This window comes from Juglans regia, chromosome 8 (genome assembly GCF_001411555.2).
Source record: "Juglans regia cultivar Chandler chromosome 8, Walnut 2.0, whole genome shotgun sequence".
Taxonomy (NCBI): Eukaryota; Viridiplantae; Streptophyta; class Magnoliopsida; order Fagales; family Juglandaceae; genus Juglans; species Juglans regia.
In genome coordinates this window covers 6652625-6667176 of record NC_049908.1, presented here as the reverse complement: position 1 = coordinate 6667176, position 14552 = coordinate 6652625, and the positions used below count along the sequence as shown (strand labels likewise).

At 37.3% G+C, this 14552-nt stretch overlaps 1 protein-coding gene across 1 annotated transcript; it reads right to left on the bottom strand.

Moving 5' to 3' along the window:
* Positions 1-579: 579 nt before the first annotated feature.
* Positions 580-7550, bottom strand: LOC108980160 (kinesin-like protein KIN-7F). Its single transcript, XM_035692742.1, has 12 exons — positions 7511-7550; positions 6903-6992; positions 6718-6818; positions 6522-6635; positions 6351-6432; positions 6194-6261; positions 6038-6103; positions 5829-5947; positions 4772-5114; positions 2453-3601; positions 1849-2171; positions 580-898 (listed from the first exon to the last, which is right to left on the bottom strand). Exons 1-12 carry the CDS (start codon positions 7533-7535, stop codon positions 580-582), a joined length of 2799 nt encoding a protein of 932 aa, XP_035548635.1. The 5' UTR covers positions 7536-7550.
* Between the last annotated feature and the right edge of the window lie 7002 nt (positions 7551-14552).

Here is a 14552-nt window from a genome sequence, read left to right as displayed (position 1 = left end):
GGGGGGAGAGGGAGAGGGAGGGGAGAAGCAGGGCTCGAAGAACTAGCCAAGCCGTGCAAGAACGTGGGGATATGGCAAGCAAACAGCAAGATTCTCCCTTTAAGACCGACTACAACAAGCTCGAGAATGTGTCACCTTTTCTATTTTTATTGATTTTAACAATCGAATCTTAATTGGGACCAAAACTTGGTAGATTTGAGTTTAACTTATCAGTTTTGGTTGTTTAGGATGTAACTTAAAAACAACTGATAATTCACGTTGAAAATTATTTTTTGGGCCCCAAAAAAACTTGTCCCTTTTATTTGTTCCGCTTGCTCTCTTTCAGGCGAAACAAGCCCCGTACAATATCAGACAATCCTCAAGCTTTACAAAGTTCTGGGTACATTTCATTCACATTGCAGAGATATACATACATGCTGTTACGAAGAATCGTGCTCAATTTGTAAGCAGAGTCTACTTCAAGCCTTTCAATTCACATATGAAACTGCAACTGTATGGATCTAATTTGAACTGGACAACTTAGCAGCAACATCATATACTTAAAAGTTGACATGGATACGCCCCCTAAATCCAACAAGCTTACGAGAGAGATGGAAAACTGTGTTTCCATATAGAGGATTTATGGGATTCCTTTAGGGATAAGAAACCGACTCCAAAAATCGACCTGCAGACTTGACTTGGGTTCTCAAAACCCACCAAGCTTGCAACAAGGGCAGCACTGTTCCATATATGGTCCATGTCTTTCGTGTCCTTCCATAACCGGTATGCTAATTGTAGGCTCCTCTGCTTTGAATTCAGCTTAATACCCCACTTCTGGTAAAGCCGTTTTCGTTGTATTTTTGTGAACTTATGCATTTTCCTGCACAACATTTTCCTTTCCTGATCAAGAGCCTTCGTGCTGCCCCACCCCACCCCACCAAACAAACCAAAAACAAATATATTAGACATTTCTAGCAGGCACTTGAAAGGACTTCACGTAAGTATCACACTACTAAGAGTGTCAACATTGATTTCATTAAAGCTATCTCTACAATTGAGCTAGAAGTATATATTTCTTATGAATCCAAAACCATTCAAACCATAATTATACGTTGGATTTAATAATATAATATTATTTTTTTAATAATAATTTTTATTTTATTTTTTCATATTTTTTAACTACACTAACCATATGTTAATTAATAATTTAATTTTTACTTAAATTATTATTTCTCAACTATTATTTTTTCTCAACCTAAATTATTGGAATAAAATATTCTTTTGGTTTTGAATAGTATTACTTCAAAGATAGAGATGAGTTTACATATAATGTAGCTCAAATGTCAAGCAAGTTATGACTCCTCCAATGCAGCAAATTTAAGAGATAGAAAGCCATAAATTTAGATGCATTGACATTTAGCTAAACGGAACTGAATATTACAACAAACATTTGCAACCGCTAATTTGTCTTCAAGCAATTTCTGATAAACAATGTAACTTTTTTTAAGGATTACGAAAGTCCCTTAATTTCATAATTCTTTGGGAATCTGTAATTTTATGATGAATTATGTTATATATAATTATTTTTGAATACTATTTGTGCATTCTATTAATATAATTAATTAAAATAATTATTTTATATTAAAAAAAATGCTGCAACCAATTATATTAAAAGAATATGTAATAATCACGTAAAAATTACTGGAAATAGAGTTTTTGTTTTATGATATTGTATTCATGATAATAATAATCTATAGATGGGGTGCTTCGGTTAGTCACGGGGTGGTACGGCACTCCAGTTTCATGTTCGTACGTACGTGTGTACTTGTGCCCAAGATAAATCTCCCAGATGGAAGAGAGGCTATATACCTTGAAGCTTTTGTGAGAGTTCCACTCTTATCCACCATGCTAGCTCCATGCGAAAAAGTGTCCTTCAGTAAGGACAACCGTCTGAACTCTACTTCCATATACACAGAGTCTGAAGGATCACCTTTGAATAAAAGGAAGAAATAGGTTCTGTGAACCAATGGAACATTGCACGCATCCCAGAGTTCAATTATTTCACCTCTCTGCTTCTCAAATTTGGAGAGCCTGTTTGAAGCTGGCTGCAAACTACCCTCCTGTTCATCCAAGCCAATCTCGTTTACGTTGTTGTCTCTGGCATCATTCATGTTGTGTACGGCCCTTTGCACCTATCACGCATGACAAGCCCATAATGAAATTGAGCACAATTTATGTATTTAATGCTGAAAATGGGTATTAACCCACCCATAATTTCTTTGCTGTATCAACTTGCATGTTTTCCGGTAGTTAATTAAAGTGATAAGGTTTAAGTGATATAATAAGTAGGATGAATAAGTACTCCCAACCTACAGACTTGAATTAGAACCAAGTGAAGCAGAGACCCAAAGGTGGTGTGTGTGTGTGTGTGTGTGAGAGAGAGAGAGAGAGAGAGAGAGATTCGCTATCTCACCATATCATCAGATCGTTTATTAGATGAATTTTTGGCTTCATTCAGTCCAGCAAAAGCATCCAGCTCTGAATCAGACTTGTTGCTGTTCTGTGCTTCTGTGTAAAAACTCTTGAGAGACTTTTGAGAATCTTTTCTAGAAAAATATTCATCGTTAACACTAAACCTCGGTGCAGAATTAATTTTCTGTGGGCGTTCTGGACTTCTAGGGAAGTCCTCAAATCCAGTAGGTGGAATAGTCACGAGAACTGCCCCGCAACTTCTGCTTCTAACCAATGTCGGCCTTCTAGAGCGGAACATATAAGCATCAGAATATCTTGGAGCTTCCTCTGATGGACTGAAACTGATAAGACAGCTGATAGCATTTTGCATGCTCTGAATTCTTTGCTTTAGATCATCATAAACGTATTCTGCATTGACATCACTCAAATCTTGAGCTCTATTCTCAGGGAATGATACTGCTTCTTCATGCATGACCTTCTTAGATCGTTTCTGTGGAGATGACACTGCATCTTCATTCATAGCCTCCTTAGATACCTTCATTAGGGACGTTGCAACATCTCCATTCGTTGCCTCCGTAGGTCCCTTCGTTGGGGATGTTACGGCATCTTCATTCATGACCTCTCTCAAGGGTAAGTGTCCAATTTTTTTTTCAGGACCAGGTAAGGACAGAGGGGCTTCTACTTTTCTATCCATTCGTAATTCCTCCACTTCGATGCATCGAACTTCCTTGCAGTCATCTTCAGATTTTGAATCAGCCATTTGAGCATTCCAATCCAAACACTCATATGGATCAGGGCCAACGGTACCGACATCCAGCAGGAAGTTGTCTTCAGGATTCTCATCCAGTAGAAAGTTGTCTTGATCAAGATTCTCATCCAGCAGAAAGTTGTCTTCAGGATTCTCAGCAAACTGTTGGGGGTACTGCTTGTTGAAACTGCGTGCACTGGGTCTGCCAAAATCTTTAGAAAAACTGTGTGTCCTGGGAACGAGATCGAGAAAACAAGGATTGGCTAGTTGTGATGAATGGAATATAGGACATTCATCCATTCTTAAAACCTGTTCATCTCCAGTAGATTGTTGTATACTCTCAACCCAATTATGCTGAGCCAGCTCATATTGCCGAGTCAATTCTTTAATCTCTTGATTCATCTGCATCGCACATACTAATTGAACTTGTGAACAACCGACGTACAATATGTAAAACTTTATTTTTTTCTTTTTTCTTTTTTCCTACTATATTCTGACTAACTCATAGCCAACCCCCTTTTCAAATTCCAAGCCCACACCACCTTCCAATGAAAGCTTTGGCAAGTGCACTACTTTTGAATCATAAATCAAGTGAAAGATTGACCATGCCAGAAAATATGTTTTAATTGAAAAACTGATGATAACATCAATGGGTCTTTTGCCTCACCCACGATATGGGGCAGAAGTGAACAGAAGAAAAGCCTAAATTTCATTCTATTGATGTCCCATTATATTTGTCTTTTGTCAAAAGTCACATGTCCATTCGAAATGCTATGATTAGTAGCTAGGTGGAAAGCTTTTAATTCTACTTCTAGAAAGCTACGAAGTCGACAAATTTACAAGAAGGGAATCATTGCTCTTGAAAAATAGGAAGAAAAACTGTGGCGAATCTCATTTATCTGAATTTTTCAAAGCAAACCTCTGTTCTAATAAAAAAAAAAAAAGAAGGTAAATATGCTTCGCATCCTCAAACTATCATGGGTTTTGCTTTGCACCCTAAATTACTAATATAAACTCATTGCACCTACAAATTATCAAAATTTGACATTTTCCACCTTCCATTAAAATCTGACCAGGAGTATGACATATAATCTTTTTTTTTTTCATCCCAACGGTCATAATCGAATGTGGGTGCATAGTACAAATTTTTAGTAATTGTAGATACAGTCTTAGTCTTAGGGTGCGGAAGCTTTGTATAAAAAAGAAGGGGATTTATCATTTAAAAAATGATTTTTGTTTTTTTATGTGGATATTAGATTTGTCCAATTTTTTTTAAATAAAGTGTATGGAATTCACACACCTTAAGACTGTAACTATCATTTCTCTTACAGAATATAATAAACATTTATTATTTATCTTAGCACCAGCTCAGCATATTGTTTCTAGATGTATATATAGAATCCTTAGTCCACTTGTACCGCAAGATATAGAACCCTCGATAATTTAAGGATACAAAGTATACTTTTGCCTTTTTTATTTTTAAGGGAAAAAAAATAATCACTTAGCTGAAAGGTCATCTTTCTTAATAATTTGTAGAGACTGAAGTGTAAACATTAATTCATCTCATCGTACCTTCGCAATCCTGAGATCTTTCTCCTTCATTATGGAGACGACATCATATGTGATGAAATTTGGTGCTAAGCTCTTATTGAACTCGCTCTCCATTCTACCCACCATTTCTCTTTGCGGTTGCTTTACCAATGCCTTATTGGACATCCACACATTGACCTTTGGGTTAGTAGTCACTTCTTGAGCACAACTCCCAAACAAGAGGGTGTTTCTTGATTGGTCAACGTGACTACGGGCAGGGCTCATGGTGCAGATCATGGCTGTCCTGGCATTGCCACCAAGGGAGTTCTGTAGAATGCGTGTTAGCTTAGAGTCCCTAAAGGGAATATGCCCATGTCTTCCCTTGCTGCATCCAATCGCGACAGTAAATCGACAAAGTAAGAAATGATTAAGCTAAATTTCCAATAAAGAAGCTAACAATTAATGTCAATTAAACACTCAAAAATATGAAGAACAATAAATAAATAAAAGTTTAGCGAAAATTATATTTTGTACCCTTCAGGCAGAATTGTCAGTCTTTTCAGATTTACATTCTAAACTGCTAAAAATGATAATGGAAACCCTAAACTACTAAATGTATAATTGGCGCTCTAATAACAAGGTTACCGGTAACAATATTGATGAGGATAGCATGGGAGCTAGCAAGAACCAGTACTACTAATAGAAACCTTGACCTAGGCATGCAGTCTATAGTAAGTGTTCAACACATAACTAAATAGAAATCTTACTAGTAATTTGTGTTCAACACATAGTTGTTGGGTTTGGATTATGATGGCATAATGTTTTCCAGGATATCATTTAGTTTCAGTTTATTCACATTCGTTACATTCCGGTTTAATGATATTTAGTTATGGCTCGGGGTTTTAGAGTTTATGGATCTCTTATTTCTTGGTGCTATGTAATGTTATAATGTGGCCTTTTTAACTCTATGGAAAAGGTGTTATAAGGGTGCAAACTGGAAAAGCACCTGTAATTGGAGGGTGGGAAGTGTGTTTTCATCTTACATATTCTGCGTGCTCATAATCTTAATTGTTTTTAGGAAAAAAGAAAAGATCATGACCTTAATTTGCGGATTACAGTTCCTAGAGTCAGTAAACTAATGTGGCAACCTTCTTTCAATCTTGCACCAGCTGATAATGTCTGAGACACACGCTCACTTCCAGCAAGATCAACAAAATGCTGTAGAAAGATGCAAACTTAAGTGCTCATTTCCCACAAAATCATTCCTACAGAACTTTCGGAAGAAATTCATTAATAACCATTTCCTACCATTTGAGATACAAGAATGCTTGCATTTTCTGAGCGTTCATATTCACGAGCAGAGCTTTCAATTGTCTGTGGAAGAGATATATATAGTAACCAGCATCGTTTAGTATAAAAAATATTGGAAAAGAAAACAACTAAGAGGTAATTTGCCACGTATACCAGTCGCAAAATTTGATGGGATCTGGAACTAGTTTCATTCAGAAAGGTTTCTCCTACCTTCCTTTCAGCTGCAAGCAAGCAATGCATATTATGGAAACATTATGTGAGATAGGAAAAACTTCATTTTGATAAACAAAAACCAACACAAGCTCATCACCTTCACAAATGGAAAGGAGTGCATGCAGATGGTTCCGGTCTTTCAAAGTTATCTCTGCGAGTCTCTCAACAACAGTACCTTTCTGTTGAAGTGAAAATCTTCGTGATCATTCTATTAAAATTATCTTCACTATGATTGTAACAGAAGGAAAACAAAACGTGAAATATTCACCTCTGGATCATCTAGAAGCCGAAGTGGAGCACTGTCTGACCTCAGAAGGTCTCTGACGGCCTCATTATAGATCTCCATGCCAGAGAACTTCAACACAAATTCTCTTTCTTTATGCTATAAGATGAGAAAACATGTGAAACTTATGATACTTTGCCATGGAAAATAGATAACTTGTATGTTATGCATTTATACTCACCATATCCATGTAGTTGTATACATCTGCTATTGCATATTCAGTGATTCCAGTCATGGTGTATGTCTTTCCACTGCCGGTTTGCCCATATGCAAAAATGCTTGCTGTGCATATTCAATAACTTGTCTATTATCAATTATACGAATCCCCCGATCGAAATTAAAGACGAGGTCAAAAAAGTTACTCACAGTTAATACCACCGAGTGCAGAAAGGGCAATCTCCTTGGCTCCTTCTTCATACACCTGCTTCGTGAGGCTGTCACTCCCAAATACTCGATCTATTCCCGCGGCATTGATTGTCGAAAGTAAGAACAAGAAGGAAACGGGAGATAATTAATAAGAACAAATTAAAGCTGATTGGAGAGATTCTATAATACGGATTTAAAAAAAAAAACTTCATGTTATTAGAAAAGCCTATCCAAATCTACGCATGAGCTTGGCAACCCTTTCAAGCTATTGAGTTGGCAAAATATTCCAGCCTAAGCACTCTCATTGGGTTCTGGCCTTCGTCTGTCATATGGAAACTTAAACATATTACACAAATGGCTCATTAAAGACACCATCGGGCTTCGGTACGTTCTACAATTTAAGGCATTCGACATGATAAATCTCAAGACCATATAATGTTATTATCATTCTATTTCTATCACAAATCCCGTGATAATCGTCAAACATTTGACTCAATGATTCGCACTGATCACCCGTATATATTCCTACACATGCATCATATATACGAGAGAAGAAAAGGCAGTCAAAATGAACAGATAAAAGCGTGAATAATATGAATTTTAATTACCGAAAGTATGGGTAGTGGGACCCATGGCCCGGTCCGGCAGGGCTTGCTTGAATCTGATGGTGTTGCCATCGACGCATTCCCAGTCGGAAACATTGTTCGTCGCGATTTCTTTCTCATTCAAAGGCCTTAACCTCACTGAAACGAAAATTCTCTCTTCTTGTCCACTCCAGCTCGAAAAGTCCCCTTGCATCAGTACTTGCTCCTCCTCCTCCTCCCAAATGATCAATTCATGTGAAAGAAGAACACATTCACCTCCAGTATTTATTCTTCGTAGCTTAGAATTGAGTTCTCTTATCACGAGAAAAGAAGCCTAAAATGGAGAGATGCGAAGGAAGACTTTGAAAATCAAATTGAACCGACCTTAAAGAAAAGAAAGATCGGCCATTTTGCGATCAAAACCGTCTTCTCATCTCAGAGGAGCTCTGGACATGAAGACGGCCTGATGGGTGGAAAGGGTGGGAATGTAACCGACCTTTGAAATAAAAACCGCCACCGACTTTACCATTTTAACCTCCACTTTTCTGTGTATTAACTATAAACGAGATCGCCACACTTTCATTCGAAACAGTGAGAAAAAAAAAAAAAATCTATTTGGATGAATTTAAAACATTATTCACGTGATATAATTGATTTAAAAAATAAATTTTATTATATCTCTTATAAATCAAATAACACTACGTGGATAATGTGCTACCGTAAAAAATTTCAAATAACATAACTACGTACCTTTTTAAGATGTTAATGGCAATTGAAAAACAACATTTTTGTACAGTTTTTTTATAATAAAACAATGAGTAGTGCTGTATAATATTTACTGTAGTAATGTACACAATGCATATATTACAATCTATTAATTTATTCTCTCTAAATGGATGGTTAGGATGATGCCACATAAGATGTGTAAAGTAGCTGTTCCCAACCAGTGACTTCTTCCAAAATTATTTCTATTATTTTACATATATCTCACACCTAATATGTCCAAATCCTCTTTAAGGAACTTTCTTAAAGCTTTTTTTTTTTTTTTTTGGCATAAGAAATACCTGTAAAAACAAAACATTGACCTTTTCTTTTTCTATATATATGAGGGTCAAAAGTTGACATGTCTTTTGTTTTTTTGTTTTGTTTTTTTCCTTTTTTTAAGGTTTGATAATCTTCAATTTTTCCTTTTGCACCAATTGGGAAAACATCATGCATGGAGAGCAACACAAGCATTTGCATGGTTTTTATCGTAGACGACGTTGTACATGATGTACAGAAGAATGTACTTGCTAAGCTACAATCTTGGCCGAATCAAAAGGCAAATAATGCCCAAGAGGCCAAGACAGAGTTGGTACAAATATAGAGACACTAATATTAAAAATTAAAACTCCTATTTAAAGTAATTAAGACTAATTCCAATTTCGAAATTAATGACTTTATCATGATCACCAGAAAAGTCTGCTACAATTTCTATGAAAAAATAACTATTTAACATAAAAATTAGAGTTGCCAAGCCAACAAGGCATGCAGTATCAACATAGATATAGTACATGATCTAGCTGTTGGCAAACACCAATATTCTGGTGCCCAAAGTCATTCCTGGCGTCGTATCCGCAACATTAGATTGTCAAGAATTATGTTCTTTGTTGAACTTCATGACTTCTCCCCCATCGATCCCTGATCACAACTCTGTCTGATCTCTCTCTTCCCGAGTTCTTCTACAGCCACCGCTCACCCCTCTCGCTTGACCTATCATGCCATGTATAATTATAATAAGAAAAAAAAATCAGGAAAGGAACAAAACGTAAATGGGAATTCTTTCCTTGCATCAAGACTCATTTCTCATTCTGTGCGAGTTCCCCATTTCTCATTCCAAGATCTCCTCTTAAAGAAACGGAATTAAGAATATACCCCATACTTGAGGAAGTTCAAGCCCAATAAATCCTGTTAACTTGCAAAATTAGCATTGACGCAAATCAACAATCGTTTAACTCCTTGAACATTTTACCTAGTTTCTTCTTCAACAGTATCTTCGTCAATTTGTAGGTGGAGTGTGATCTTCTGAAAGGTTGTCACTGCCAGATATGAAACTGTCATGCTTATGAAACTGAGTCATTCTTTCAAACTAAATAATTGTTTGGATTCCAAAATTTTTAAATTTAAACATCCTTTAAATAAATAAAAAATGTTTCTATTTCTGGAAAATAAAACCTATCTAATTATTTATAGAGGAAACTTCTAGGATAAAAAAAAAATAAAACCCAAAAGAAGATGAAATCAGGCTAAACTTCTTCGCAAGCACAGGATAATGCTTGAAAAGTTGTCATTTCAGAAGCCCATATACGTACTTTTGTAGTTGTTCCCTCCTGTGGGGTCTGGCAAGTTTTCCAGCTACTTTATTACAGTTTAGTATTTACAGATCCCTGCAAGCATATTAGAGCTGCATCTAAATCCAAGCCAATGTTCATGCCAATAGCGTTCATGTTTGCCTTTAAGGAGACCGACCCAAGTAAAAAATGCATATTAGGGTTTAGTCTGCAATTATCGGATTTAGAAGAGAAGAACAAAAATCGATGAGATGAGAGAATAAGATTGTAATATTCAAATTTTACTTTTTTAATATTTGAAATTCATGCCACGTGGGCATTCCACATCAAGTGGGAGGGAGGAGTGGGAGGTAAAAGTGGTGGGAGTAGCATTTCTCCTCTCTTCCCACCACTTTCGACATAATGATACATTAATTATTGCAATTCCGGCCTACAACTCCTTGGGTTCTTGAAAACCCTCAGTACTCTGAATGATGCACGAATCTATTTGTGCGTGTGCATGTGTTCATGTGTCTGTGTCTATGTGGGTGGCTGGGTGTGCAGGTTTAGGTGTGGGTTGGGGTGTGTGCATGTGGGTTTGTATAAGGATAAGTCATTTTTTGAAGTATTTTGATGACATGTACAAGTTCAACAAGTATGTGGATGTAATGTTTAGTCTTTTTGAGTAGGACTTTGTATAAGTGTGTTTGTGTGTGCGCGCGCATTGGGGTGGATGTGGGTGGGTGCGTGTGTGCTTGCGAGTGAGCATGTTCATCAGTGTTTGTGCTTGCGTGTGTGTGGGTGGGTGCATGTGTATGCAATTGCCTGAAGGTGTGTGTGTAGGTGTGTGCATGCACTTGTGTATGTGTGTATGGTATTGGTTGAAACTTTATAGTTCTACACGCATGCAAATGTACCGTTTCTTGCTTTTGAGTAAAACTTTATCACTCTCACTCTCATTATTAGTCTCTATGAGTATTATCTCTTGTTTTTTAGTAGAGGTATGTTTGTGTATGTTTGTGGGGGTGCATGCATGGGTGTGTATATGTGGGTGGGAGGGTGCGTGTGTGTGTGCGAATGTGGGTGTCTATACAAGTATGTATGTGCATGCGTGTGTTTGTTTGGGTGTGTACATGCATCGTACGCGTGTGTGCAGGAGTGCTTGTCTACATGTGTGTTATGGTGTGTGGATGTGCATGTATGTAGGTGTTTGTGTGTGTGTTTGGGAGTGTGTGTGCGGGTGTGCGTTCATGTGTGCGGGTGTGGGTATGTGCATGCTTTGGGTGTGTGTGTGCCCGTGTATTTAGGTGTGTACGAGGTGTGCGTGCACTTGTGCATGCTTTTGTGTATAGGCGTGCATGTGTGCATAGGTGTGCGTGAGTAGAGCTTTGTTTGTTTATGCATGCACGCATGCACATGTGTCTGTGTCTACGTGGGTGGGTGTTCATGCATGCGGGTGTGGATGGGCATGTGCATGTGGGCGTGGGTTGAGGTGTGTGCGTGTGGGTATATGTGCATGGTATTAGTTGAAGCTGTACAAATTCTACAAGCATGCAAAGATACAATTGCTAACTTTTCAATACAACTCTCTCACTCTCACTCTCTTTATTTGTGTCTCTGCATGTTAGATATTCCTTTGAATCTTTATATTGGAGGAAACTTCAAATAGTTCTGTCAATTTTGCTTTGATTTTGGTAGATTTGTTTGTTTATAAATGTTGGTTTTAGTTATATAACTGCACAAAACTCTTTATTTCCCATCCGCCTAAATGCTACTAAATGTATCCTTGACAATAGCTACTCAAAAGACTCATTATGGTTTGTGTTTCTACACTTTGTAGTCTATTTTGACTTTGAATTTGTTTTACATAAAATCCATTTTATTAATTTAAAAATAATTATTATCATTTCTTCCATCAGATTCTATAAGGACAAGTAACTCTTTGAAGTATTTTGATGACATGTACAAGTTCAATAAGCAGGTGGACGTATTGATTCTCCGTTTTGAGTAGGACTTTGTATGTGTGCACGTGTGTGGGTGGGTGGATGGTGTGGATGCGTGCGTGCTTGTGAATGTATTCGTGGGCATGTGCGTGTGCGTACATGTGGGTGTGAGTGCATGCACTTGTGTGCTTGTATGTTGTATTGGTTGAAGTTGTACAGTTCTACGAGCATGCAAATGTATGATTTTTCGCTTTTGAGTAGAGCTCTATCACTCCCACTCTCGCTATTTATCTCTTTCATTATTGTTTCTTATATTTTAGTAGAGTGCTTTTTGTGTGTGGTTGTGGGTGTGCGTGCATGGGTGTGTATATGTGAGTGGGTATGTTTGTGTTTTTGGGTGTATGGGTGTGTGGGTGCGGGTGCATGTATGCATTTGTATGCAGCTACATGAGTGTGTGCATGCATGTGTGTGTTTAGGTGTATCGGTGAGGGTGTGTTTGTGGGTACGTGCATGTGTATGGGTGCATGTGTGGTATTGGTTGAAATTGTACATTTCTATAAGCATGTGAATGTGTTATTTCTCACTTTTGAGCAAATCTCTCTCACTCTCAATATTGTTACTTGTTTATATTTGTATTGCTTATTATTTTTTAGTAAAGCTTTGCTTGTATGTGCGCTCGCACGCGTGTGTTTGTGTCTAGGTGGGCGGGTGTTCATGCATGCGGGTGGGCATGGCTATGTGTGCGTGCGTGTGGGTGTGAGTGAGTTGTGTACGGGTTTAGGTATAGGTTGGGTTGTGTGCATGTGTATGCACACTTGTGTGCTCACGTGCATGTATGGTATTGATTGAAGATCTACAAGTTTTTGTTGGAAATATTTTCAAAATAAGTATATATTATATTTATCATTTGTATTATTTTTGGGATTTATTTGGAAGTTATGAATTAGTTTGGAAATAGAGAAATTATAGAAAGTTAAGCTATGGCTTATAGTTTTAATATTTTGGGTCTATGTGAATGCACAAGTCTTTCAATGGCTTAGTGGTATTGAGGCTCTAGATTTAAGGACTAGGGTTTGAGCCACACCCTTGTCAAGAAAGGGTTTCTTAATGATTTAATGAAACGATGGGCATCCCTCCCTCCACAGAGGCCCATGCATGTGGCATAGCGTGCAACCCAATCCGCATTGGCTTATGGGTGTGTGGCTCGCTCAACCAGTGCTTGGCACACATGCACAACTCTTTGCAACAAATAAAACATCAAAAGTCACACTTGTTGGGTTTCGAACCAGAATGATGGTAGGGAAGCAGCATGACCATTTGGACCAACCTATGTGTTGGTTGGTAGCAGGTGCAATATAAATACCTATTCCAAATGGATTTGAGTAAAATAAAAAAGTTATAATTTTTCATTCATATATTTTGGCCATCTATGAGTAGATCCATTTGCCTATGAATTGAGATATGAAGAAGACAATTTCAAAATTCTCTCTCTCCCAAAAGTTTTCATTTCTTTAAAACTTGTTATTAGGATCTGTTCATTTTGCCAAGAACAAATTTTTAATCTCTTGATTGAATAGCAAAATTTGAGGGTATTCAGGTCTAATCTCGTGTGTGCATAACCTGTGTGCATACCGTTATTGGTGAGGGTGAATATTGTCTTAAGGAAAGTAACATTGTAACGCGCATTAAAGCAAATTTTTCTCTCACTATTTTCTTGTTTTACAGCCCCTTTACACCAATAGTTCTCCACTGCACCAAGCACTACATAAGATGTAATTGCTCCTTGCAAATGAATAATCATTCGCATGCATGGCTCACAAGCCCTTCAATCTCGTTTGGTTGAATAGATTCAAACCTTCTTGAACAAAACCATTTTGTGATAAACCAGATATCATAATAGTCCATGTTAGAAGGTTTCTCTTTAGACATGTCCTTAAAGAATGACTTTGCTTCCTCGACGCGCCCTGCTTTCATGTATGCAGAGAGTTCAGCAGTCACGTGGCCGGAACCCCGTAATTGTATGGGGAGTGGGCATGGACGGTTTGAGTAAGGGAGTACGAAGGGGGTTTCGGGAGCTGCAGACTTTGCAATGGAGCCATGTAACCGCCTGCCACTATATGGACATGATGAATATACAAAAGTGCACTATAAATACCCTATTATTGGACTAAAATGTGAATATAAACTATAGGAATTAATGTGTGTTTTTTAATTGAGTTTTTATTTACTTTGGGATACTCTTGAGCAGATTTTGATATTTAATTTCAGAATCTATAAAAGAGTAAGTCAAAACCCAGCAAATTCAAAAGATTTTCAAGTGGGCAAGACGTTGGAACAACGTAAAAACTTTCAATGAGTATAGGACTTTTAAAATAAGGATAATGATGGGGTTTGAGAGTAATTTGGATCAAGAGAAAAAGTCAGTCCGAAATTCACGAGAAGACAGCCTATACATACTTTAGTATTTTGATCGTAACTTTCCACTCAAATATCGGATTGATGCGTTGGAAAGATATCTTAAAAGACTAAACATTTGTATCTAATAAGAATTTCTAAATTTGAACTCTTAAAGCACGTACGTGGCTATCAAAATGAGTCCTAAAATTAGGCAATTTTGTATGTGGGAATATGAAGACATTAGGGGTTCTTTCATACCCTATATAAGCATTTTATTAGCACGAAATTGAGAGTTTTTAGAGAGGGGAGATGGCTTAGTACTGAAGAAGGAAGAGACGAAATTAATTTTCATGGCCGCCGTTTGTTTTATTTTTCTCTTGAGATTTTTGTTGTCTATTATATTTGTGTGTAACTAA

Coding starts and splice junctions, on each gene's coding strand:
- LOC108980160 (XM_035692742.1), bottom strand. CDS start 7,535: ATGGGTCCCACTACCCATACTTTCG. Junction 6,819..6,902: donor TGCACTCGGTGGTATTAACT/GTGAGTAACTTT, acceptor GAATATGCACAG/CAAGCATTTTTGCATATGGG. Junction 6,262..6,350: donor ACTCCTTTCCATTTGTGAAG/GTGATGAGCTTG, acceptor GCTTGCTTGCAG/CTGAAAGGAAGGTAGGAGAA.